This window comes from Mustela lutreola, chromosome 2, assembly GCF_030435805.1.
Source record: "Mustela lutreola isolate mMusLut2 chromosome 2, mMusLut2.pri, whole genome shotgun sequence".
NCBI lineage: Eukaryota > Metazoa > Chordata > Mammalia > Carnivora > Mustelidae > Mustela > Mustela lutreola.
Window position 1 is genome coordinate 156,333,446 of NC_081291.1, and position 26,045 is coordinate 156,359,490.

The 26,045-nt window shown below is 37.3% G+C and overlaps 1 protein-coding gene across 11 annotated transcripts in view; it reads left to right on the forward strand.

The window, feature by feature from the left end:
- The window catches only part of TFDP2 (transcription factor Dp-2), a 175,494-nt gene that overhangs the window by 128,860 nt on the left and 20,589 nt on the right, over positions 1 to 26,045 (forward strand). For 8 of the 11 annotated variants that reach the window (XM_059163887.1, XM_059163886.1, XM_059163891.1 and 5 more), the window contains 3 exons: positions 650 to 697; positions 17,802 to 17,964; positions 22,907 to 23,053. In XM_059163887.1, coding sequence (XP_059019870.1) covers positions 650 to 697; positions 17,802 to 17,964; positions 22,907 to 23,053 — 358 coding nt within the window. The remainder of the gene's footprint in view (positions 1 to 649; positions 698 to 17,801; positions 17,965 to 22,906; positions 23,054 to 26,045) is intronic. The other 3 variants (XM_059163888.1, XM_059163892.1, XM_059163889.1) reach the window with 2 other exon arrangements.

Here is a 26,045-nt window from a genome sequence, read left to right on the forward strand (position 1 = left end):
AATGAATTGATGAAATAATCCTGGCAAAGTGTTTCAAGCCATATTCATGTTCATGTGTGTGCATACATGCACACGCACACACACATTAGAGACAGAAGAGTTTCATATGTATACATATTTTTTCACTATCAAAGGAGATGAAATGACACAGTCACCTGTAATTCCATGGCCTTTATTCAGTCCTTATCCCACATAGGATCTGAAAGTTACCTTGGATTTCTGCATAGCCTTGAGAGAGTAGAACATGAAAGCCAAACCCATGTCAGGTGTGTTGGCCCACTTTGGAGATGACCGGGTTTGGATATTTTCAGCCCCAGCAGTGCTTTATAATGGAGGTGGAAAGATTGCTCAGTCATTCCATAGTGACTAATACTACTCTGTGCCTTTTCTAAGTCTGCAATATTTTTCTCCTGTTTTCATTGAGCTCATTTCAGATTGTGTTGTTATATTGTGATCTTTTTGGTCCTGTGGTAAAATTTATTATGTTGTGATTTCTCGGTCCTGTGATAAAACTTATCTTTTCTATTTGTTAGATTTTGTGTTTGGATGTATTTGCTGTGGAATTAGACAGGTTACAATAAATTATTCGTGAAATAAAATTGTGTTTAAATATCTGTTCTTTTTATGCTATCTTTTTTTTTCTTTTTAGTGATAGAAAACGAGCTAGAGAATTTATAGATTCTGATTTTTCAGAAAGGTGAGTATAAGTGTTAAGTATTTTGTTTGGGAGATGCTACTGTGTAGAGAGGAGTTTTCTGTCCAGATTGTTGTGGTTTAATTAGAGCTGTTTCTCTTTGTGTATCTTTAACTTCATTTAGTTTCTGCCTTTATTTCATGCCTTACTGAGTGTTCTACTTCACTTATCATTACATATATTCATTATATTTGCATGGTTCCAAAATTGGCTGTTGGTGGTGTGTCCTTTAGCCCTCCCTCTCCTCTTGGAAGATGAATGTACCACATTACTTCAACATGTCCAAACTTTTTAAAAAAGTTTTTTGAACACATTTAAAGATTATAAGTTCTCACTTATTTCTTAACTATTATATTAAATACAGTATAATCTTTCCTTAGACTATTAAGACAGTCTTCTCAGTATGCATCAGAATCACCTTTGGAGTATTGAATACAGTATGAATGTCTACCAAGTCAGAAGCTCCAGAGTTAAAAATGTAGGGTCGTTATTTGAACTTAAAGTTCAGTGTGCATGGAAGCCACTATATGAGGTACCATATTAATGTTGCACTATGTTCTTTAAAGATTTATTTATTTGAGAGAGAGCAAGCACATGTGCACATATTGGGGGGACAGACAGACAGGAAAGAAACAGATTTTCCACTGAAAGTGAGACCATTATAGGGGTTACACGACCCCAAGATCATGACCTGAGGTGAAATCAAGAGTCAGACCTTTTTTTTTTTTTTTTTTTTTTAATTTATTTGAGAGAGAGAGAGAACAAGTAGACAGAGAGGCAGGCAGAGCAGAGGGAAGGAAGCAGGCTCCTGCTGAACAGAGAGCCCAATGCAGGGCTCGAGCCCAGGACCTTGAGATCATGACCTACCCAGAGGCAGAGGCTTAACCTACTGAGCCACCCAGGTGCCCCAAGAGTCAGACATTTAACTGACTGAGCCACCCAGGAGTCCCAAAGTTGTAATTATAAAACTTTACCAGCTACGCTTTTTTAATTTTATTTTTGATTCTAAGATTTTTTTTAACCCCTTCTTCCAATGGTATTTTAATCTCCTTTTTTTTGTTAGGTCATCTGCTCTCAGAATAATAAATAGTTTTCTGTCTTTTCTATTTTCTAATTTGCTACCTCTGATTTGCTGTGCACTGAGAAACTAGATGGCCAAATGTATTAGAATTCAGCCTGAAATAAAATCAAAAGGACTATGAGTGAGGACCTTGAGGCTATACAATTAAAAATGTGTGTTTTCTTGCATATGCACCAGTTGAACTTTAGTTCCTTTGTGGCATCTGTTGCTTGCTTCTTGGTTTGTAACTGTTTAGAACAGATAAAATCATGTCTGAGGAAATGCTGTATCACAATAGAGATATAGAGCAAAGTGTTCTTCCTCTTTAATGGAAACTACTCTTTCCAAATCCTGCTGGTCTTTTTTTGCATTTATCCTCAGAAAGGGCAGAAATACAAGTTTGTACAGATGTATTTAGCAATATTTAAGGTCTTAAAATGGCACTATTCATTAGTTATGATTGGTGGCACTTATGTACTGCAAATAGTATAAAAAACAAGATTCTCTTTATACTCGCTTCATAAGAGAGACCTCTAAAGATCACATATAGAAGTGCCAGATTAGGGCGCCTGGGTGGCTCAGTGGGTTAAGCCGCTGCCTTCGGCTCAGGTCATGATCTCAGGGTCCTGGGATCGAGTCCCGCATCGGGCTCTCTGCTCAGCGGGGAGCCTGCTTCCTCCTCTCTCTCTCTGCCTGCCTCTCTGCCTACTTGTGATCTCTCTCTGTCAAATAAATAAATAAAATCTTTAAAAAAAAAAAAAAAAAAAAAAGAAGTGCCAGATTAAATTTGTTGGCATAAACATTGATTTGGCTTTCCTAGTGATTTTTATTTTTTTTATTTTTCTAACATTACTGTAGTGAATCCCAGACCCCGACTCCCGCAATCGGGTCTACTACATCTGATTTTCTTTTGGTTGTTGTTGTTGTTGTTTTTACAAATTGTTTATTTTCTTCCAAATGCATTGTGTTTTTCTGTAATGCTATGAAACGTCTTTGTTTCCCTTCTTCCAGTTGTTTTTGTTTGTTTGTTTCCATTCTCCCTTCTCTCAAACATAGACTGATCTTTAGCTCTTTAGTGTCCTATATGTTGATTTAGTGTATCATATGGAAGTGTTTGTATTCATTTTCTTCAGGGATTTATACATCAATATGTTGATGTATTCATAACTGATATAAATTATAACTGACTTATACATCAATATATATGAGGCTTTTTATCCTCCTCTTACTACTTGAAGTACAACTTTAAGTATGTCTTACATAGCTGTTCCTTTGTCAAGATCATTTTTGAGAGCAAGTCATTTTCTGAAGAAATTTTGTTTGGTGGGTGAGGGATCCACTGAGGGATTCTTGTGAATTTTATCCCCTGTTTTCTGATCCGCTGGACTTCTTTTCAAAGAGCATGTAGAAGAAGGTGTGAAAATCCCCCTTTTGGTCTGGTCTGGAGTTTTAATCCTGAAAGATGTTTGTTTACTTTCTCTTACCTCCTTTGGACAGAATCTGGTGGTGTCTTCTACATGCATCTCTTCCAGATACATGTGATTTTCCTTTTGGGACCTCTGCTGAGGGAAGAAGGTCTGGGGTGCCCCAGAGGCAGTGGTTGCAGTCTGTGGGTGTTTTTCTCTGTTCCTGTCTTACAGAAATAAGATACAGCACAGTGGTGGTGTATTCTTCCTTTGTGCTCATGTAATCTTAATATCTTTCTGTTGGTGGAAAGTTAAAACTCCACTTATTTATGATAAACTGATAATTTATAATTAACTAATATAATTTAAAATATAATACGCTAATAAGGAAACTCAGTATAGTTAATACCTATATTGCTTCAGTGATGTTTAGGAAATTTTCATTCAGCAAACATTCTTAATATCTCTTAACTGTTATGTTCTAAGTATTGAAGAGAATAATAAACAAGATAGGTAAGTCTGCCCTTAAGAGAGCTTCTCTTGTGTGTGTGGGAGTAATATATAAGATTATTTTTAGATTATAATAGATGGATACAAAAAATAAGAAAGGTGATGGCAACTACCTTGGAGAAGCCCTCCTAAGAAGGTGATATTTAAGAGCAAAGAAGCAGTCATGTAAATAGCTTAGGTGATGTGGATAAGCTAGGGATTCTGGGCAGAGGGAACAGCAAATGTAAATAAAGCTCCCAAATCAGAAACTAGATTGATGTATTTGGGGAAAGTGAGAAAGGCAAAGAGTAAGATGAGGGTGGAGAGGTAGGCAGGAGTCAGATCATGATGAAAGGCCTTGCAGGTCCTGGTAGGGAGATGGGTTCCTTTTCTAAAGAGATTTTTTTTTTTTTTTAAGATTTTATTTATTTATTTGTTTGACGCAGAGGGAGAGGGAAAAGCAGACTCCCTGCTGAGCAGGGAGCTTGATGGGGGTTGATCCCAGGACCCCAGAATCATGGCCTGAGCTGAAGGCAGACACGCAATCAACTGAGCCACATAGGCACCCTCTAAGGGAGATTTTAAGCAGAGAAATGGCATCATCTAAGTCACACTAACTGCTCAGGGATAAATGGATTCTAAGGAGACAAGAACAGAAGCAGGATAATCAGAAGATTATTGCAGGGGACAGGGGGCCCTGCAGCGGAAATGGGAAAAAATGGATAAATGATGGCGGTAGAACCAACAAGATTTATTGATAGATTGAAGGAAGGAAGAGGAGAAATAAAGGATGGCTCTTGGTTTTTGTATGAACAGCTGGGTGACTGATTATGCCCTTTACACTTACTGTAGTTCAGAGTGCATTTGGGAAGGAATTTTGTTTTGATATGAAGTTTATTAGTTATCTAAGTGATGGTATCACTAGTGTATAAGTAGTATCATCAGCATGTAAAAGGTCACAAGCCTGAATGATATAACCCAGGGAGGGAGAGAGTGAAGATCCATAAGGAATAAACATTTATTTCCCATTTCAATCCTGGATTGATGGATATTGATGAATGCAGCATTGATGGATATATACTTCAGGAAAGTAGAGTTTTTTCCTAAATTATTTTACTGAATTACCAAATTAAATTATTTTGCTGATTTAGCTATTTCTAGTTGGCTCATTTAAACGGGAAATAAAGTTTTTATTATATATAATTCCTTATTTGAATAGATTTTTTTAATAACTTCTACTTGGGATGTGCTATTTTATACTACAAATTATTTTTGTAAGTAAAAATAAGTTTATATTGAGAAAATATATAAAGACAGTGGTTATAGGTTCTAGTTTAGTGCATGGAAATTCTTTGGGTACAATTCTTTTGAATACTTCAAATGAAATTATTAATAAATGTTAACATGTATTTAAAACTATACAAATTAGGTTTTTTTTTAATTTTTAAAAATTTGTCAATTTGTCTTTATTTGGTAAAGAATACTTCCTACTTTATTTATGGACTAATAAAGATCATAGCATTTATACCCATGGCCATATTTTGGTGTTATTTGGAAAGAGGGTCTTGATGTTTCAAAGAGCTTGATTCTAAGAAAAGATTTAAGATTTAGATAGTAAACTTCCAGTTTAAGGTGATAGACTGAAAACTATGTTTACACCCCCAAACCCTAAAATCCTATTGGAATTTTTATGTAAAAAGTAGTAAAAGGAAATAAATTTCTCAAAGTGCTATAAAAAGTGGTAGAGATATAGATTTTACAAGTACAAGATGAAAGCCTACGTGATTATAATGAAGAGCAAGTGGTAGTAGAGAAATCTACATCCCAAAATATGCTAGGAAAAGTCAGAATTGAAAATGGAAGCTATTCTCCCCTATTCTGACTGATAATGGAGAGGCTCTAGGCTTAGAGGTGACAAGTATAAAAAGCGAGAATGAAGTAATGAGGAAAGTAGTGAGGGTAATGAAATGAAGACTATCCAAGGAGCACCTGCGCCAACTGAAGCTTCCCAACCCACCAAATCCCCTTGTACCTCTCATTTCATTTCCACACATGCAGGTATTACACCAAAGACATTTTTTCCCTAGGGCTGAAACCTAAAAGAATTGATTTCAAGGAAACAGAACTCTGCCTTGATTAAACTTGTGGTTGGCTTCTTTCATCTGACATATTTTCAAGGTTCATCCATGCTGTAGCATATTGCTGTAGCACATTACTCATTTTTATTCCATGGTATGGATATACCACATTTTGTGTATTTGTTCATTAATGATGGATATTTGAGCTGTGCTGCTATGAACATTCTTGATTTGTCATTTTTCTTTTGTATATACCTAGGAATGGAATTGCAAGATCAAATGGTAATTCTTTAGCCTTTTGAATTGGCTGTCTTCCAGAGTAGCTGTACCATTTTACATTCCTCCCGGCAACAGGTTCCAGTTTCTCTGCGTCTTTTCCAGTGTTTATTATTTGTCTTTTTAAGTATAGCCATCCTCGTGAATGTGAAATTATATTTCATTATGGTTTTCATTTTCATTTCTCTGATGGCTAATGATGTTCAGCATCTCTTCATGTGTTTATAGGACCCTTGTATATCATCTTTGAAGAAGTCTTTCCATATCCTTTGGTCTTTAGTTATTGAGTTGTAAGAGTTCTTTATATTACAACTTTATATTAGAATTATAGTTCTTTATATATTAGGCAAGATCCTAATATTTTCTATAGTGACTGTACCATTTAAATTGTCAACAGCTGTGTACAAAGGTTCCAGTTTCTCCACATTCTCATAACACTTTTTGATAATAGCCATCCTAATCTCATTGTGGTTTTCATTTGCATTTCCCTAATGATTACTGATGTTGAGCATCTTTTTAGGTCTTACTGGCCATTTGTATATTTCCTTTGAAGAAATGTCTACTCAAGTCCCTTGCCCATTTTTTAATTCAGTTGTTTTTGTTTTTGAGTTTTTATACCTTTTAATGTTCTTTTAGAACATTAAATAGAGGCATTGTTCCTTAACTGTCAGAGAATCTTTTATAGACTTGGTTGCAGGAGTAATCTCCTATTTATGTACTGCAGGTATAAGCTATTCTTATTTCTGTTGAATCTTAATGTGGTATTGGTTGGGTTTGTTTGGGCATGATGCTCTGTCAGCCTTCCAAAGAACAAACCTTATTTCTTGATTCAGCCAGTGCTGAGTGGTATCCTTCAGTTTTGTATTGCTTGTGAAAATTCTGAGAGCTAAAAGAGAAAAATCAGCTGCTGGATAATTTAATCCTCACAGCACACTTGTGAGGTGGTTACTTGTAGTTCTGTTTTTCAGATGGAAGAGTACTGTGGGTCTAAGTTAAATGAAGTTAACTGTTGAAAATTATATAATTGGGAATATATCTCAGGGTTGTGGGATTGAGTCCTCTGTGGGGCTCCATGCTCAGTGCAGAGTTTGCTTCAGTTCTTCCCCCCTCTCCTTCCCATATATATATTTAACCAGCTTTTTTTTCAAGTTTATCATCATTTCATGCACTGAATAATCTTATAAAATTATTCCATGTAGATTGTCTTTGTTTCAAGAGTATGTTCCTCAGCTTTTAAAAGTTGTTAAAAGTCTAGTTGTTCCTACTTAAGAGTTGTGTTCAGTTTCTTCCTTTAAATATTATCCATGTCTGGGGCACCTGGGTAGTGCAGATGGTTAAGCATCCTCCTCCTGCTCAGGTCATGAGAAATCTGGGATCAAGCCCTGTGTCAGGCTCTTTGCTGAGCGGGTAATCTGCTTCTGCCTTCTCTCTTCTCCGCTCATGCTCTCTCTCAAATGAGTAAATAAAAATCTTTTTTAAAAAATTATCCATGTTTGGGGGCATCTGGGTGGCTCAGTCAGTTAAGTGTCTGCTTTCAGCTTGGGTCATGATCCCAGGGTCCTGGGATTGAGCCCCACATCAGACTCCTTGCTTGGCCTGCTTCTCCCTCTCCCAGTCTTCCTACTTGTGTTCCCTCTCTCTCTGTCTCTCTCTGTCAAATAAATAAAGTCTTTTTTAAAAATTATCCATTAAAAAAAATTAAAAAATTATCCATGTCTGACTGTAGAGGGCAAATTAGTCAGGTGATCACCCTGAACTACCCTATGATTATCTTATTGCTCCCCCCCCTTCTTTTTTTTAAAGATTTTATTTATTTGACAGAAATCACAAGTAGGCAGAGAGGCAGGCAGAGAGAAAGGGGGAAGCAGGCTCCCCGCTGAGCAGAGAACCCAATGTGGGGCTCAATTGCAGGACCCTGGGATCATGACCTGAGCCAAAGGCAGAGGCTTAAATCACTGAGCCATCCAGGCACCCCTCTTGCTCCCTTTTTAAAAAAGATTTAGGATTACATGAAAAACAACCACCTTGCTTCATATCTGGCTTTTAAGAAGTTCATAAATATGGAGTTGAGATTTGTATTTACTTTAGACCATTGTCCAATTCTTAGCATAAATGTAGAATCCCAAACATATTTCTTTCAAAATAACTCATGCACTCCCATTAGCAATTCATAGTATTTACCTTTGTCACCTAAGTTTCACTAATTATATAAATTTATATGTGGCTAGCCATTTGTTTCTGAATACCCCAAATTCTAAGGGCAAATCAGCATAGGGTGGGCTTTGTGTGAAAATATATAGAGCACACAGGAATTGGAAGATTCTTTTAAAAAATCAAATAACTTGCAGTGCTGGGGTGGCTCAGTCATTTGAGCATCCCGTTCTTGGTTTTGGCTCATGTCATGATCCTCACAGTCGTGGGATTGTGTCCCCTATGGGGCTCCACGTACAGTGCAGAGTCTGCATCAGATTCTTTCCCCCTCTCCTTGCCATTCACACTCTCTAAAACAAATAAATGAATTTTTTAAAAATGTAACTATTTATGCGGTGCCTGGATGGCTCAGTCAGTTAAGTCTGCCTTCAGCTCAGGTCAAGATCCTAGGGTCCTGGAATGGAGCCCCACATGAGGCTCCCTGCTCACCGGGGAATCTGCTTCTCCCTATCCCTCTACCCCACTTCCCCGGTCAGGCTGGCTCACTCTCTCTCTCTAAGATTTTATTTGTTTATTTGAGAGAGAGAGCCCAAGCTGGAAGTCGGGGGGATGAGCAGAATGACCGCTGAGCAGGAAGCCCAATGCGGGGCTCAATCCCAGGACCCTGGGATCCTGACCTGAGCCAAAGGCAGATGCTTAACTGAGTGAGCCACCCAGGCACCCCTCACACTCACTCACTCTCTCAAATAAATAAAATCTTTAAAAAAGAACAGAAAAGAAAGATCACCATAGTGGCCCTGTGGAAGGTTGGAAGCCTCTTGATGGCACAAAAAAGAATGCTTATGAGGTTCTAGTTCTATTCTGAGAGTCATTATGAGGGCCTGAACTAGGGCAGTGGGAACACAGAGAAGTTGAATTCAAAAGCTATTTAGGACTTGATTTAGATTAGATCTGATTGAATTAGATTGATCTGATAGAAAGTGCCTTAGAAGAATAGAAGAACGTAGGTTGGATCTCATTTCTGGTTTGGGTGATAGGGTAGATGGTCCTGTCACTCACCTAGATGAGAACTGTGGTAGGATCCACAGTCACGCATTGTATAGGCTGAGTTCTCCTTTGTACTAATGTAGTATTGTGAATTATAAAGACCCCCCTCTGAGAAAGCTGGGCTGAGTTTGAGAGACTGAGGCTAAGGGCTAATCCAATGTAAGTAATCAAAGATAGGCTCAAACCATTTTTCTCTCCCCTTTTTTTAAACTCTTTATTTTAGAGAATTTAAAATATTAAAGTAGATGACTCATATCATGAACCTTTTATGTACATGTCTCTGACCTTCAACAATAATCAGTCTATGGCATATCTTATTTTATATATACCCCCTCCTGTTTTATTGTAAAGTAAATCATTGTCATTATAAATCTTTCCATACTTATATCTAAAAAGACTCCTTTTTAAACACATTATTATTTTATTTAAATATTTTAAATATCATTATTATACCTAGGAAAATTAACAATAATTAATACCAAATATGTAGTAAGTCTTCAGATTTCTAGTTGTTTGAAATGTCATGTTTGTTTGCTTTTTTAAAAAACAAGATTCAGATACAGAAAGATCACCAAAAAGCAGAAGTATGACTAATAAGTTACTTTATGGCATAGTCTTGTAACCATCACCAGATCAAGAAGTAGAACCCAGAGGTCCCTTCATGTGCCCCATCCTAATCACTATACCCTCTCTCTCCTATAAATATCCTGATATTTAGAGTAATCACTTCCTTGAAGATTCAGATAGTTTCGTTACCTAAATGTGCATCCTTTCGCACATTTTAGTCTTGTCCGTTAAAAAAAAGTTGATATCTCTTTTTTATATATACATCCCTTCTGTCCCATTATTTTCCTCATTTTAGTTGTTGAAACTAGGCTGTTTGACTTACGCAGTTTCCCACCGTCTAGATTTTACTGATTTCGTCCTGATGTCCATCTCAATATATTCCTATTTTCTGTATTTCCTATAGTTTGGCAGTAAGATTTAGTGACTTTATCAGACTGACATTTGTGCCTTGGCAAGAATAGATAGTGGTATGTTCTTACATTGTCTCTCTTTTTATGATGTGCACACCACTGATGCTTGATGCTTGTACCTATTCATTGTGGGTTGCAATTAGTATTATTCTAAGTACTGGCACTACTTTCATATAAAGAACTTCAGCTCTTCTTGTTTCTTTACCTGGAGGTACAGTTCATATAAGAAAGCAGAATAAAGGCGTGATCCCTTCCATTTATTGGCCAGTTTTCAATATAATGAACTTGTTCCTGGTCTTCCTCCAAAGATGACCACATCTTTCCTTTTAAAAGCATCATTATGAATTCATGAATTTGAACAAACTTGATGGCTTTCATACATTGCAGTTACTATCACAATTGAACCTTAAATTGTCCCATGTTTGGCTAGTGGGAGCCTCTTCTAATTGACTCTTAAGTCCTTTAGACAGGACCCTAGTAGTCTTTGATGCTTGTTATATGGTATTTTAAGATGTTCCAAGTTCATCTTACATGTTTCCTGCCCTATACCTAGAATCAGCCATTTTTCTAAGAAGCCCTGATTTCCTTTAGGGAGAATTATATGTTAGGCTCCAATTGGGGCTGCAGAAGCTCCCTGCTACCAGATTGGTCATTTTTTATAGTCCTTTTAAATGGACAGAACCAGCATACACAGATGTAATACTTCATGTGCAAATCTTACTAAATAATTCCAGTGCAAATCTTACTAAACCTCTTCTCCATTACATCTCATTCCCCTTTCTTCCATACTGAGAATCCTGATTTTTAAGGACTAAGGGGATGAAAGGGTAATAGATTTAGTGTATATGATAATTACTTCATTGGTTTTATCCCATATTACATCACTCAATGTCCCAAATAATAGTAATATTATCATTATTGTGGTTACTAAAAACATTAACATTTTTTTGCATGTGCTCTCTCTGTTCTCTCCCGTTTCCTTTAAAGATTTAAGAGAGTGGGAGAGAGAAGGCCAGCAGAGGTTGGGGGAGGGGCAGAGGGAGAGGGAGAGAGCACCTCAGGCAGCTCCTTGCTGAGCATGGAGTCCAACACAGGGCTTTATCCCAGGACCCTGAGGTCACAGCCTGAGCTGAAACCAAGAGTTGAAAGCTTAACCATCTGCGCCACCCAGATGCCCCCTCCCCTTTTTTTTTTTAATAGTTGTACTTTATCCGCAGTGTTACCCCACAGTAGTATCCTATACTCTTTCCTCCCGGCCCTCATTTAGTCTTAGATCTATAGGTAACATCACCAGGCATTATGTGAATGTCTCTCTAGTCATTTTGCTTGTCTGAAGCTTGTGCTCTGGTAGTTTCTTCAGAAGGAGCTTATGGGAATAATAATCCCAGAGTTTTGTACATTTTATATTTGAATTAAGTCAATTTCACTGGATACAAAAGTCCTTGGTTCATACTTTCTCTCAATTTCCTAAATACATTTATTTCTTCTAGCGTAATACCTTGCTGTTATTTAAAAAAAAAAAACTGATACTCTTTTCTTCTAGATGCATAAAGGATTCTTTTTTGAAATTTGGAATTTTACCAGAATGTTTTGGTACTAGTCATTCTGGGTTGACATTTTCTTCTTTTATTTCTGAACATATTCTTGAATTTAGCATTTAGTATTCTGTTTTCTTACTTTGGTTTTCTTCTTCAGATACTCTTACTGTACATAGATACTTTGTCTGCCTCCAGTATTTGTCATTTTTCTCTTGAATATCAGTTGTGGGAGTCCTACAAACGGGATCGTTGGAACCTTGTTGTGGTCTTTGCACTCAGCTGGTATTGAAGTGGGTAAACCTCCTTGTTTCAACTGATGCTTTCAAATTGGCCTGTTGTGCTTTCTGGCAAATTCTTGATGGCTATTTTGGGATTATCCTGTTCTGAGTTCCATTAGGTGCAGCCCCACTGAGGATTTCTTTATTGTGCAGACTTTTTGGATATTGGTGGTTTGTATTCTGGGGCTTGTTGAAGATACCTTGTCATCTGGTTTTATTGTAAACGTAGTCATAGCATTTTGTTTTGCTCTCTGGTTGTTCTGTTTTTATGTAGGGATTTGGAGAGTTTGAAAATTCTGCTGCTATTGCTGTTTTCCCAGACTCCCCTATAACTGGTGCGCACACGTACATCTGTGTGTGTGTGTGTGTGTGTGTGTGTGTGTGTGTGTGTGTGTGTTACTTGAATCAGGATTTAAATAAATTTATATGTCTTAGAAAATCTGTAGATTCCCCTTCTGTTATTATTTTCCCCTTCACTCTCCTTTTCCCTCCCTCCGTCCTTTATTCCCACTACAATTTTGAGTTGAAGAAACCACATTATATATCCTAAAGGAAAAGCCTAAAGAATTTGCTTATTGAATCCCTGTGGTATAGTTTAACATGTTACTCTGTCCTTGCTATTTCCTTTATTGTGGTTAATTGGATCTAGAGTCTGGATCAAATTCCAGTTTCAAAATAAAGTTACATATTAAAAACCAAACACTGGAGAGAACAGCTCAAGGAGAGCAAACAGTACAGAAATAGAAGCACTAGAGTGAAATTTTCAGGTTGAAAAGTTGATTCTGGGGGTGCCCGGGTGGCTTAGTCAGTTGAGCATCCCACTCTTGATCTCACCTCAGGTCTTGATCTCAGGGTCATGAGTTAAGGCCCCACATTGGGTGTCACACTGGGCGTGAAACCTGCTTAAAGGGAGGGAGGAAAGGAGAGAGGGAGAAGTGAAGAAGGAAGAAAGGAGAGAAAGAGAGGAGAAAAAGAAGGAAGAGGGTCTGGGAGAATGAGGCATGATTGTCAGTGGGTGCAGGGTTTCTCTTTAGGGTGAAGAAATTAGATTGCGGTGATGGTTGCTGCTGAATTGTATACTTTAAAAAATAGAGCTTACAGTATGTGAATTATATTTCAATAAAGCTGTTATCTTAAAAGAGGAAGTTAGGGATGCCTGGGTGGCTCAGTGGGTTGAAGCTTCTGTCTTCGGCTTAGGTCATGATCTCAGGTCCTGGGATCAAGCCCCACATCGGGCTCTCTGCTCGGCGGGGACCCTGCTTCCCTTCTCTCTCTGCCTGCCTCTCTGCCTACTCATGATCTCTGTCTGTCAAATAAATAAATAAATAATCTTTTTTAAAAATAAAATAAAAAAGGAAGTTAGATTTAATAACAAAGAGGGATACCTCATCCTCTAAGATTTCTAGGAAGAAGGTTGGCATGGGTACACATGCTGATGAGTTTGTAAGTGACCTGTCCTATGAGCTCACTTAAAAGTGAGACTTAGATCTTCGATTATCTATTGATTATACCTGTTGGGCTATTCCACTGACATGTCAAACTCAATATCATTGCTGACCCAAAAAAATATAATGCAAGGCACATGTAATTTTTAATTTTCTAAGCCAGTTTTAAAATTAATTTCACATTTTTTGTTGTTTTTTAGATTTTATTTTATTTTATTTTATTTTTTATTTATTTATTTTTTAAGATTTTATTTATTTATTTGTCAGAGAGAGAGCGAGCGAGAGCGAGCACAGGCAGACAGAGTGGCAGGCAGAGTCAGAGGGAGAAGCAGGCTCTCTGCGGAGCAAGGAGCCCGATGTGGGACTCGATCCCATGACACTGGGATGATGACCTGAGCTGAAGGCAGCTGCTTAACCAACTGAGCCACCCAGGTGTCCCTAGATTTTATTTTTTAAGTAATCTCCTCGCCCAGAATGGGGCTCATATTCACAGTGCAAGATCAAGAGTCGGCGTGCTCTATCAACTGAGCCAGCCAGGCACCCCTGAAATTAATTTTTATATCTCTTATTTAATCTAATATATCTAAAATATATTTCAACATGTAATTAATGTAAAAAATATCCATGAGGTATTTAACATTCATTTCTCATACAAGTCTTGGAAATTCAGTGACATTGTCTTAATTCAGGCTTCCCAGATTTCATGTGCTCGATAGCTACATGTGGATCATACCTAGGTATTGGACCATGTGGATGAGGAGGCTTAAAATGCAGCTCATGACTGTGTTCCTGTCTCCTGGATCTCAATAAATGACTCCCTTTCTAAGAGTCATTCTCTCACTTCCCACTTTCTTAACATTCGTATCGATCAGTCACTTAGTAAAGATAAAAATAAATTTTCATCTTGGGGCACCTGGGTGGCTCAGTGGGTTAAGCCTCTTCCTTCAGCTCAAGTCATGATCTCAGGGTCCTGGGATCGAGCCCCACATAGGGCTCTGTGCTCAGCGGGGAACCTGCTTCCTCCTCTCTCTACCTGCCTCTCTGCCTACTTGTGATCTCTGTCAAATAAATAAATAAAATATTTTTAAAAAATTAAATTAAATTAAAAAAATAAATGTTCATCTTTAAAATTTACACAAATCCATCTCTTCTTATTCAACCCTACTTATCTAGTTGCCCCAATTTCAAGAGTCGATATTTCTTCCTAGGCTTACCTCTCATCTGGTCTTTGCTTTTGCCCCCTCATAAATGCATTTTCTACTTTGCAGCCAGAATCTCTGCCTGACTGACAATTTTACCATGTTACCTTTGGTGGCTTCCCAGTATTTCAGTAGTAGTAGTTAGAGGTATTAGTAGTAGTAGTGTGTGACCTCAGGTGATTCTTTGGGAATGTGGGGAAAAAGAAAGATATCTGGGGTGCCTGGGTGGCTCATTCGGTTAAGTGACTGCCTTCAGCTCAAGTCCTGATTCCAAGAGTCCCAGGATTGAGTCCCCCATCAGGCTTCCAGCTCTAGGGAGTCTGCTTCTCCCTCTGACCTTCTCCCTTCTCATGCTGTCTCTCACACTCTCTCTCAAATGGATAAATAAAATCTTTAAAAATAAATAAATAGATAAAAATAAAAATTAAAAAAAGAAAGTAGGTATATGTCCTTCCTTCATTCTTTTAAAAAGTACATTTTGTCTGTTTCTTAATGTATATAAGACAGTAGAATGTGTAAATGATTTTTTTTAAAGATTTCATTTATTTGACAGAGACACGGCGAGAGGGGAAACACAAGCAGGGAGAGTGGGAGAGCGAGAGGCAGGCTTCCCGCTGAGCAGGGAGCCCGATGTGGGGCTCGATCCCAGGACCCTGGGATCATGACCTGAGCTGAAGGCAGATGCTTAATGACTGAACCACCCAGGCACCCCAAATGTGTAAATAATTTGTAAATGAATATAATTATACTAAAGCAAGGTGATAAAGTACAGGTTCCTTTGCATGGCATTTATGGGCCTGCCCCCTTGTCTCCCTTTCTGGTTCATCTTTTGCCTTGTACTTTATCTTCTGGTAATGCTGCACTGTTTGTTTCTATGTCTCTGAACATTTATCATCTGTTGCACTCTCCCATGTGTGTACTGCTGCTGCTTCTGCCTAGTTGCCCTTACTAACTTCCTTCACTTGACAGTTCTCTTTTGGTCGTGGTGGCAGTGAAAACACTTAGGAGATCTACCCCCAACAACTTTTTAAGTGTACATTATCATTAACTGTACATACTGTGTTGTACAGCAGATATCTAGAACTTGCTCTGCTTGTATAACTGAAACTTCATTGAATGTGTTGAGCAATTCCTTGTTTTCCCTTTCCCTCCAGGCCCTGGCAAGCATCATTCTACTCTTTGCTTCTATGTGTTTGACTCTTTTATATACCTTATATAAGTGAGATATGCATTATTTGTCCTTCTGTGATTGGTTTACTCTAATGTCCTTCAGCTTCATCCATGTTGTCACATATGGCAGGATTTCATTCTCTTTTAGGGCCAAATAATATTCCATTGTATATATATGCCACATTTTTTTTTAAGATTTTATTTATTTATTTGACAGAGAGAGATTACATGTAGGCAGAGAGGCAGGCAGAGAGAGAGAGGAGGAAGCAGGCTCCCCGCTGAGCAGAGAGCCCGATGCGGGACTCGATCCCAGGACCCTGAGATCATGACCTGAGCCGAAGGCAGCGGCTTAACCCACTGAGCCACCCAGGCGCCCTATATGCCACATTTTTTAATCCTTTTATCTGTCTATGGACATTAGGTTAGTTCCATTTCTTGGCTATTGTGAATAATGCTCAATGAACACAAGAGTACAGGTACCTCTTTGAGATCCTGATTTCAGTTCTTTCGGATATATACCCAGAAACAGGATCACTGGACCATATGGAAATTCTATTTTGTTTGTTTTAAAATATTTTATTTATTTATTTGACACAGAGAGAGAAATCACAAGTAGGCAGAGAGGCAGGCAGCAGCGGAGGGAAGCAGGCTCCCCACTAAGCAGAGAGCCCAACGTGGGGCTCAATCCCAGGACCGTGAGATCATGACCTGAGCCGAAGGCAGAGGCCCAACCCACTGAGCCACCCAGGCACCCCTGGAAATTCTATTTTAAATATTTTGAGAACCTCCATACTTTTTTCATGGCGACTGTACCATTTTCCATTCCCACCAACAGTGTGCCAGGGTTCTAATTTCTCCACATTTTCACCAGTGCTTATCTTGTTTGTTTTGTTTTGTTTTTTAATAGCCATCCTAACAGATGTGAGGTAATGCCTCATTGTGGTTTTGATTTGCGTTTCTCTAATGATTAGTGATGTTGAGCACCTTTTCATACACCTGTTGGCCATTTGTTTGTTCTCTTTGGAGAAACTTCTGTCCATGACTTTTGCCTACTTTTAATTGGGTTATTTGGGGGTTTTTTGTTAATGAGTTGTTGGAGTTTCTTAGCTATTTTGGCTATTAACCCCCTGTCAGATAAAGGGTTTGTAAATATTTTCTCCCATTCCATAGGTTGCCTTTTCATTTTGTTGATTGTTTTCACTTGGCTCTTACTCAAGCAAATCTTTCTCCTCTAGGTTAGTTAAGATGTCCCTCTTCTCAGTTCCCATAACTCTGTCTTGGCACGTAACCTTACTACATTGGAATTGTCTGTCCTTATAGGTCTGATTTGTCTCCACTGTCTCCACTGTCTTCCCCCCGCCCCCACCCCACAATGAGATTCATACTAAGGGAAAGGATTTTGCCTCAGTTGTCATTTTTGTATTCTATTTCCTACTGCAGTTCTTGGCATATAGTTGGCATTCAGAAATTGGCAGAACTAAATTGGACCCCTGAAAATGTAATTAAGTTATCAGAGTTTAGGACTAAGCATTAACCAAAGTTAAAATAATTGAAGACTTAGATCTTTTATTAATACCAATGACCTCTGTTTGAAATTTGAGTAGATAAATGAAACTGAGAATAGTGGTACTTTAATTTTATGTGAAAAGGAACTGTGGCACACACAGAATACAAAAAAGGTAAACATATAACTACCAGGGCAGTGTTTTTGTCTGTTCTTCTCATGGATTTATTCCCAGTATGTAGAATAGTACCTGGCACATAATAGTAAGTAATGGTCAGTAAATATTTATTGAATAAATGAATGATGTGTATAGAAAACACTCAGCTTCATACTTTATTTGCTTTAAGGCAAAAATTAAGTTCAAAACATTTCTTCATTCGAATTCAATTTAAAATTTACCACTTAAAGCAGGAATCAAATTACTATATTCTCCCATTAGTTTTATAAAGGAAGTCTAGTATATAAATATGTATTTTTTTTCTCTTTTAGTAAACGAAGCAAAAAAGGAGATAAAAATGGAAAAGGTTTGAGACATTTTTCCATGAAAGTGTGTGAGAAAGTTCAGCGGAAAGGTACAACGTCATATAATGAGGTGGCTGATGAGCTGGTATCAGAGTTCACCAATTCAAATAACCATTTGGCCGCTGATTCGGTAGGTACATCATGCATGTGACTTTGACTGGAACGGCGAAATAGTATATCTCTGGGTTGACTGTCATTTTTTAAGGACTCAGACTAGCTGGGGAATCCCCAACTCCTTTACCTGAGGGTTTCATATTACCGATTGGGGAATTCTTTTGTTGTTGAGTTTTTGTTAGTTTTGTTTTTGAAAGCGTTCTTTTATTATATATTTAAACATAAAGATTAACAAATATTCTTAAAAACCTACTTTTTGGGGCTACAAAAGGAACATACTTTTTTTTTTTTTTTTTTTTTAAGATTTTATTTATTTGAAAGAGAGAGAGAGGGAACACACAGCCAGGAGGAGGGGCAGAGAGAGAGGGAGAAGCAGACTCCCTGCAGAGCAGGGAGCCTAACTCGGGGCTCCAACCTAGGACCTTGAGATGATGACCTGAGCCGAAGGCAGACGCTTAACTGACTCAGCCACCCGAGTGCCCAGGAATATACTTTTCTCAAACATACTTTTTATATTTGAATGACTTGAGATGTGTTTCTGAATTTGTTAATGTTTCTTCTATATCTAAGCCAATTTGAAAAATTTATCTTGTTTATAACTGAAAAATAATGTATGAATGTGTCTAAAAAAATTCAGTTGTACCAAAGAGTATATAATAAAAATCTCTCTCTTTTTCTTTTTAAAGATTTTATTTATTTATTTATTTTTATTTGAGAGAGCACAAGCAGGGGGAGCTCAGAGTAAGAGGGAGAAGCACGCTTTCTGCTAAGCAGGGAGCCTGACCTGGGGCTCAATCCTAGGACCCTGAGATGATGACCTGAGTCAAAGGCAAATGTTTAACTGACTGAGCGACCCAAGTGCCCCACAATATCTCCTTATCAAGACCTTAATCTGTTTCTTGAGATTCTTGAGTATCATCCCCCAAATTCCTTATGCATATACATAATAAAATTTATTTCCTTTTTTTATTTTTTAAAGATTTTATTTATTTTAGAGAGCAATAAAGAACAGTTCTGTCACTTCCAGAAGGTTCTTTCCACCTTTTGTAATCTGTCCCTCCTTCTCCCTCTATCCCTAGGCAACCTTTGATCTGCTTTTCATCATTATAGGTCAATTTGCATTTTATTTAAATGTAATCATATTGTATGTACTCCACAACAATTCTTTTTTTTCCCCCACAACAATTTTTATAACCGTTCTTGACCTTAGTGGAAATAGTTATAGTCTTCCAACCGTAATTATGACAAAGGTTTTATTTTTGAGATGATAGCAACCATAATTTGATTTTTTTTAAAGATTTTATTTATTTATTTGACAGACAGAGATCACAAGTAGGCAGAGAGGCAGGCAGAGAGAGAAGAGGAAGCAGGCTCCCCGCTGAGAAGAGAGCCCAGATGCAGGGATCAGCTTGATCCCAGTTTCTTTCTTAACTAAAAAAAAAAAATCAGAAATGGATACTGAATTTAATCAAATTCTGTATATTTTCCTGAAAACTGAGGAGTTTTACACTGACACTCACAAATGAGATCGGTGGGATTTTCTTTTCCTTTTTTTTATTTTTTTACCATCTTTGCAGTTTTGATTTGCAGTGTTAATGCTGTCTTTTTAAAATTTAGAGGTTTTTTTCCTCCTTATTCCTCTTTTTCTCCATTATAGGTTAAATAGCATGGATTATATATTTCTCTTCCCTGACATGTTATAGAAATCATCTGTGATACCATCTAGGCCTGTCGATTTGGTGGGGGGATAAAGCTTAAATAGTATTCTCCATTTTTTCTTTGGTAATTAGTCTGTTTAGAATTTCTGTCTCCCTTAGAGTCAGTTTGGTATTTTATGTTTGCTTAGAAAATCCTCCATTTCATACCTGTTCTCAAAATTTATTTGCATTATTTTTCTCAAATCACCGTTTCTTAGATTCTATACTGACCCTCCTGTTTTGCAGTTAATTTCTTTTTTTATCTTCATTTTTCTTTAAATTATTTATTTATTTATTTATTTGACAGAGAGCAGGAGCGCACAAGCAAAGGGAGGGGAGAAGCAGGCTCCCCGCAATGTGGGGCTCAATCCCAGAACCCTGGGATCATGATCTGAGCCGAAGGCAGATGCTTAACCAACTGAGCCACTCGGGCACCCCTTTTATCTTCATTTAATATTCTCTTTCCTGGGGCGCCTGGGTGGCTCAGTGGGTTAAGCCTCTACCTCCGGCTCAGGTCATGATCCCAGGGGCCTGGGATCGAGTCCCGCATGGGGCTCTCTGCTCAGCAGGGAGCCTGCTTCTCCTCATCTCTCTCTCTGTCTGTCTCTCTGCCTATTTGTGATCTCTCTCTCTGTCAAATAAATAAATAAAATCTTTAAAAATATATATATATTCTCTTTCCTGAAGTTACTTCTGTTATTTTTCTGTTCTATGATGTATACTTTACTTTTATTATTTTGTTTAGTAATTAAAATCTTTATAGCTACAACTTTTCCTCTCGTTCACTGCTTTAGCCATTTCCCATTGATTCTGATATAATGTTATTCTTTAAATATTCTGCACCTTTGGTTTTCATTTCCTCTCTGACCTAAGAATGGCATTAGAGTCTTTATAGTTCCTGATGATAGGGATTTTTGTTTGTTTTTCTGGGTTTTTACTTTTTACTGAGTTTTTCATTAGCTGTGATCAGAGATCGTGAGTTGAATTATTTATATTTTGGGGGGGTTGCTTTGAGTTTTTTCTTGTGAGTCATTCTTTTCTCTGGCAACTGTAGAGAAGGTACAAACATTCTGATTCTGATTGAAAGTGGAGGTTCTCAAAATGTACTACAAGACTCCATATGACCTGGCCCACCATTACCTCTCCGATCTCGTCTCCTGTTATGCACTCTCCCAGTTACTACACTCTAGCCACCTTATAATAAAGATTATATTTTGAAATGATAGCAACCATAATTTGATCTTTTTAAATAAACATTTCTTTCATTTTTCTTAATTAAAAATATCAGAAATGGATATTGAATGTAATCAAATTCTATATAGTTTATCCTGAAAATTTAGTAGGAGGAAAATTTAGTAGGAAAATTTACATTGATGATCATGATTGAAACTGGTGGGTTTTTTTGTTTTTTGTTTTGGAGTGAATATGCCAGATATATTCCTTATCAGGCTCACTATTTCCTTTGTCTGAATCTCTGCTAAGGAGCCATATGGTTTCGCTCTCCTCTCCAGTTTTCTCTCAGATGTTTCTGTACTGAGGCATTTCTTAGTACATTTCATCATCTAACATACATTTTTACTAACCACTCCCATCCCCATCCCTGGATACAAGTTTGGGGGGTTTTTCTTCCTGTTCCCTACTGTGTGGGGGATTTGTTTGTTTGTTTTAATAAATTGGAAGGTTTGTTCTTTTAGTTCTTTAATTGGTTATCTTTATAACTTTAAGTAACTTCATTATTTTGTTTCTTTTGTTTGTTGTCCCCTATAAAACCAGTATCTGTTGGTTATGAAGGAAAAAAATTAATATGCTTGTATTTACTTGCATCTCCCATCTTTCCTGTTTAGCACAAATTCAGATTGAATATATTAGTGGTAGTTGTTAAAAGAATAATATTATTATCGTTGTTGTTATGACTTTAAATAAATATGTTGTACCAAAACCTCTATTATTAATGTACTTCATCTGTTTGAATAGTTCATCTGCTTTGGATCCCATGCCCCTTTAAATATTAAAGAGAACCTTGGGACGCCTGGGTGGCTCAGTTGGTTAAGCAGCTGCCTTCGGCTCAGGTCATGATCCCGGCGTCCTGGGATCGAGTCCCACATCGGGCTCCTTGCTCCGCAGGGAGCCTGCTTCTCCCTCTGACTCTTCCTTCCACTCTGTCTGCCTGTGCTCACTCTCACTCACTCTCTCTGACAAATAAATAAATAAAATCTTTAAAAAAAAAAAAAAAAAAAAAAAAAAAAAAAAAAAAAAAAAAAGAGAACCTCACTCAGCAGGCCTACTTCGGTTTGTCTCCTGGTATTTTTTATTATATTATCATTATTTCTACAGGGTCAGGATTTCTAATACTTACATTCACTTCTGTAACTTCAGTTTCTCCCTTCAAGTTAAGTTTCTATATTCAGTTTTCTCGACCATCCATTATTATCACGGCATTTGATTGATTGGATTTTTCATAAGAACTGCTTGTCCACAATAAAATAAGGGTTTTTTTCTTTGCATAATCTAAGTTAAGACAGTCTCCTTATTGAGAAAAATCTTGCTTAAAAAAAAAAATCAGCTGAAATAAACAATGTGCTTTAGTGATCTGTGTGATGACATTTTGGTGCAAGTTCCCTATTTTCATTGTAGACTAGTAATAGTTTTCAGATCAGCACTAGTCCTTGGACCACATACTTGAAAAGCACTGTTTTACCTAACTAAAACATGCATCCTTAACTTTTCAAAGTCTTATAATATCCTCCCAGACAATGCAGGGTTTTAGCCCACTTTAATTAATACATCCATTACCCCTTTCTGATATATACTGTTGTCACATATGTTAGTTCTATATATATTCTTGACTCCACAAGACATTCTTATTTTATAAAGTGAGTGTTACTGGAAATATACCCACATATTTGTCTTTCATGTTGGTCTTCATTCCATCCTGCATCTCCAAACTTCTACCTCGTATCCCATCCATCTTTCTTCTAACTGAAGAATGCCCTTTAGTATTTTTTAATTTAGAACTGTTGCTAACCTAATCTTTATTTTTTAGAATATTTTATGTTTTAGATTGTTTGAAAGTATCTTTATCTCATCCTTACTTTTGAAGGATATTTTCACTGGGTATAGAGTTCTTTAAACACTCCTAAGATATTATAATAATAATATTAATTAAATATCCTAATATCCTGTGACTGTATCTTAAGCCTTGAAATCTATCACTCATTAAAAGTATTTTGAAATTTATCACTCATTAAAAGTATTTTTTAGCAGGCTTATGACCAGAAGAATATTAGGAGAAGAGTTTATGATGCTTTAAATGTGTTAATGGCAATGAACATAATTTCAAAAGAAAAAAAAGAAATCAAGTGGATTGGCCTGCCTACCAATTCTGCTCAGGAATGTCAAAATCTTGAGGTAAGTGGAAAAATCTGTTTTTAGATAGTAGTTTATTCTATTTTACATAAGAGGCATTTTATTTTATTTTATTTTATTTTATTTTTAAAGATTTTAATTATTTATTAGAGAGCACAAGCAGGAAGAGTGGCAGGGGGAAAGGGAGAAGTAGACTCCCTACTGAGCAGAGAGCCTTGACACGGGGTTCCATCCCAAGACCCTGGGATCATGACCTGAGCCGAAGGCAGACACTTAGCTGACTAAGCCAACCAGGCACCTCTATAAGAGGTATTTTAATTTAGGAATACATATAATATTAAAATATTTCTAATTGTTCATGTATACTATTTTTTTGGTCAGACTCTTTGTTGAATTTTAGAACTGGAAGGAGATTTAGAAAGGTATATAGTTGACTAATGAGAGACATAGAGATTTCTTAGAAAACGTATTTTATTCTAGTTTAATTGTGAACACTCTAATAATAAATTTTTGACAACTCATAAATAGAAATAATATGTTATTTGATGAAATGCTTGCTGTATGGATCCAAAAAAAAAAAAAAAAAGGATTAAACTGGCTGTTTACTTTTAGTGTTTAAACTTTTGTCCTTGATTCTCGCATCAGTGGCAACAGAATGGCAGAATGGTATTTCATCTGTATCTTTATCAGAAAGGATAGAATGTTCGGTGAACATGATTTTGGGATGCTATATGCAAAAACATTTTTTATCCCATTAACTTCAAATCTTTCCTATATGAGCATGTGCCCTGACCTACTGGTTTTAAATTGATTTGACATAATTGTACTCTCATGGTCATAAATGGAATACACTGAAGTTAAATATAGTTTCTGGCAATAAATATGGTTGATTTCATGTTTTTATTAGTCCTTTTTCCCCTCAGCAAATCAAAACTTATTTGATATTATTGTCCTTGTGGATAGAGGGAGAAATCAGACATTCATCAGGAGCTGTAGAATGTTGGGGTGCCTGAGTGGCTCAGTCAGTTAAGCATTTGCTTTCAGCTCAGGTCGTGATCCCAGGATCCTGAGATTGAGGTCCCACATTGGGCTCCCTACTCAGTTGGGAGGGTCTGCTTCTGCCTCTGCCCCCTCCCCTCTACTCATGCTCTCTCTCTTAAATAAGTAAATAAAATCTTTGAACAAAAAAAATGGTTGTAACCTGGCGATTCACAGACCTGTACCCCTGGAGATAAAAATATATGTTTATAAAAAATTAAAAATTAAAAAAAATGGTTGTAGAATGTTATTCATATGCTACCGTGGAAATGACCTCCTTTTCTCCTGATAGAGTAGAATTTGAGTATCTTTTTTTTTTTTTTTAAGTTTTTTTCTCTAATTTTTTAAAAGATTTTATTTATTTGTCAGAGAGAAAGTGGCAGGTAGCAGGAGAACCAGGCTCCCTGCTGAGCAAGGATTCGAATTTGGGACTCAATCCCGGGACTCTGAGATCGTGATCTGAGCTAAAGACAGACACTTAACTTAGTAAGCCACCCAGGTATCCCGAGGATCATTTTTATTACCAGTAATAGTAAGCTGATAACAAAGCCTCAACAAGCAGAAATCTATTAGCAGTACCTAAAGATTATATAAGACAGAATCTTTGACCCCAGGAACTTTCATTCTAATTGAGGAAAGGAAAAATGTAAAAGAAGTTACCAAAACTGTGGTCAATTATTCCTGTGAAAGACATATATACAGATGCTCTAGAAAGGGAGGTAAAGGAGGGCTTTACCAAGAAAAGAAACAATTCCTTGAGCTCAGTGATGAGGGAGGTATAGGCGTTTGCCCAGTGGTTTAGGGCAGGGAGGGCCTTCCAGAAGCAGACATAAGAAAGCATGTACACAGCTGGGTGTGACCAGAGTACAGGCAAGGCTAAAGGGGATGGATTTCTAAGTATGAAGCTTTAAGGACCTGATCCTGGAAACAGTGGGAAGCTTTTGAATATAAAGAGGAAGACTGATGGGACATATTCAAGGGATCATTCTCCTAGTGAGGTTGGAAGTTGAACTAACGGGAAGATGAGGAGGGAAATTGAGGGGGTGGCTTGGAGATGGTCTGAGTTAAGTCAGTGTCATGAGGTTGGAGAGGTGTTTTACAGGTAGAATTGATACAACTTGGCTTGGTGTTAAATGGGGGTATGAGGGACAGGTAGGGGTCTGGCCTGTCACAGCTACAGATAGAGGGGGGAAACTCTTTTCAAATTTAGAAAGCCACATAGATTTTTCTAGTGAGTCTTAAGTTATTTAAAATGAAAGTGCTTTAGTGGTTAGATGAAAAATGAGAAGAAACTCTTGGTGCAGACTGGAGTAGATGGGGAGCAAATAAGAAACACTGTTAGAGGGGCACCTGGGTGGCTCAGTCAGTTAAGTGGCTGCCTTTGGCTCAGGTCATGATCCTGGGGTCCTGGGATCGAGCCTCGCATCGGTCTCTCTGCTCAGTGGAGAGCCTGCTTCTCCCTCTCCCTCTGCCTGCTGCTCTGCCTACTTGTGCCCTCTCTCCATCTCTCTAATAAATAAAAAAAATCTTAAAAAAGAAAGAAAGAAAGAAAGAAACACTGTTAGAGTTGACAAGAAAAATGTCATGTTTGATGTTACTCACTTTTGCCCAAAGACACAGTGAGGAACTCGTCTATGAGGAAATTCAGACCCTACTAACTATTTAGTTATTAAGTTAACTATTAAGTAATAGTTGTGCGAAGCTGGGAAATTTGTCCCATAAGCATGTTCCTTACTCTACAAGTAGAAATTTTGTATTGAATATGTAGGCTCTCTGTATTAGGAGGTATGCCTATTTAAAAGTCAGTTAAACTGAAATCTTAAATGAGATCTTACTGCATTCTTTGGGTTGGGGGTAATATAAGAAAGTAATTAATAGTAAGGTCTCTGGAACCAGATGGCTTAGATTCAAATCCTGACTCTTGCCCTTCACTAGCTATGTGACCTTGGGCCGTTACTTAACCATATGCCTCCATTTCCTTACATGGAAAATGGGT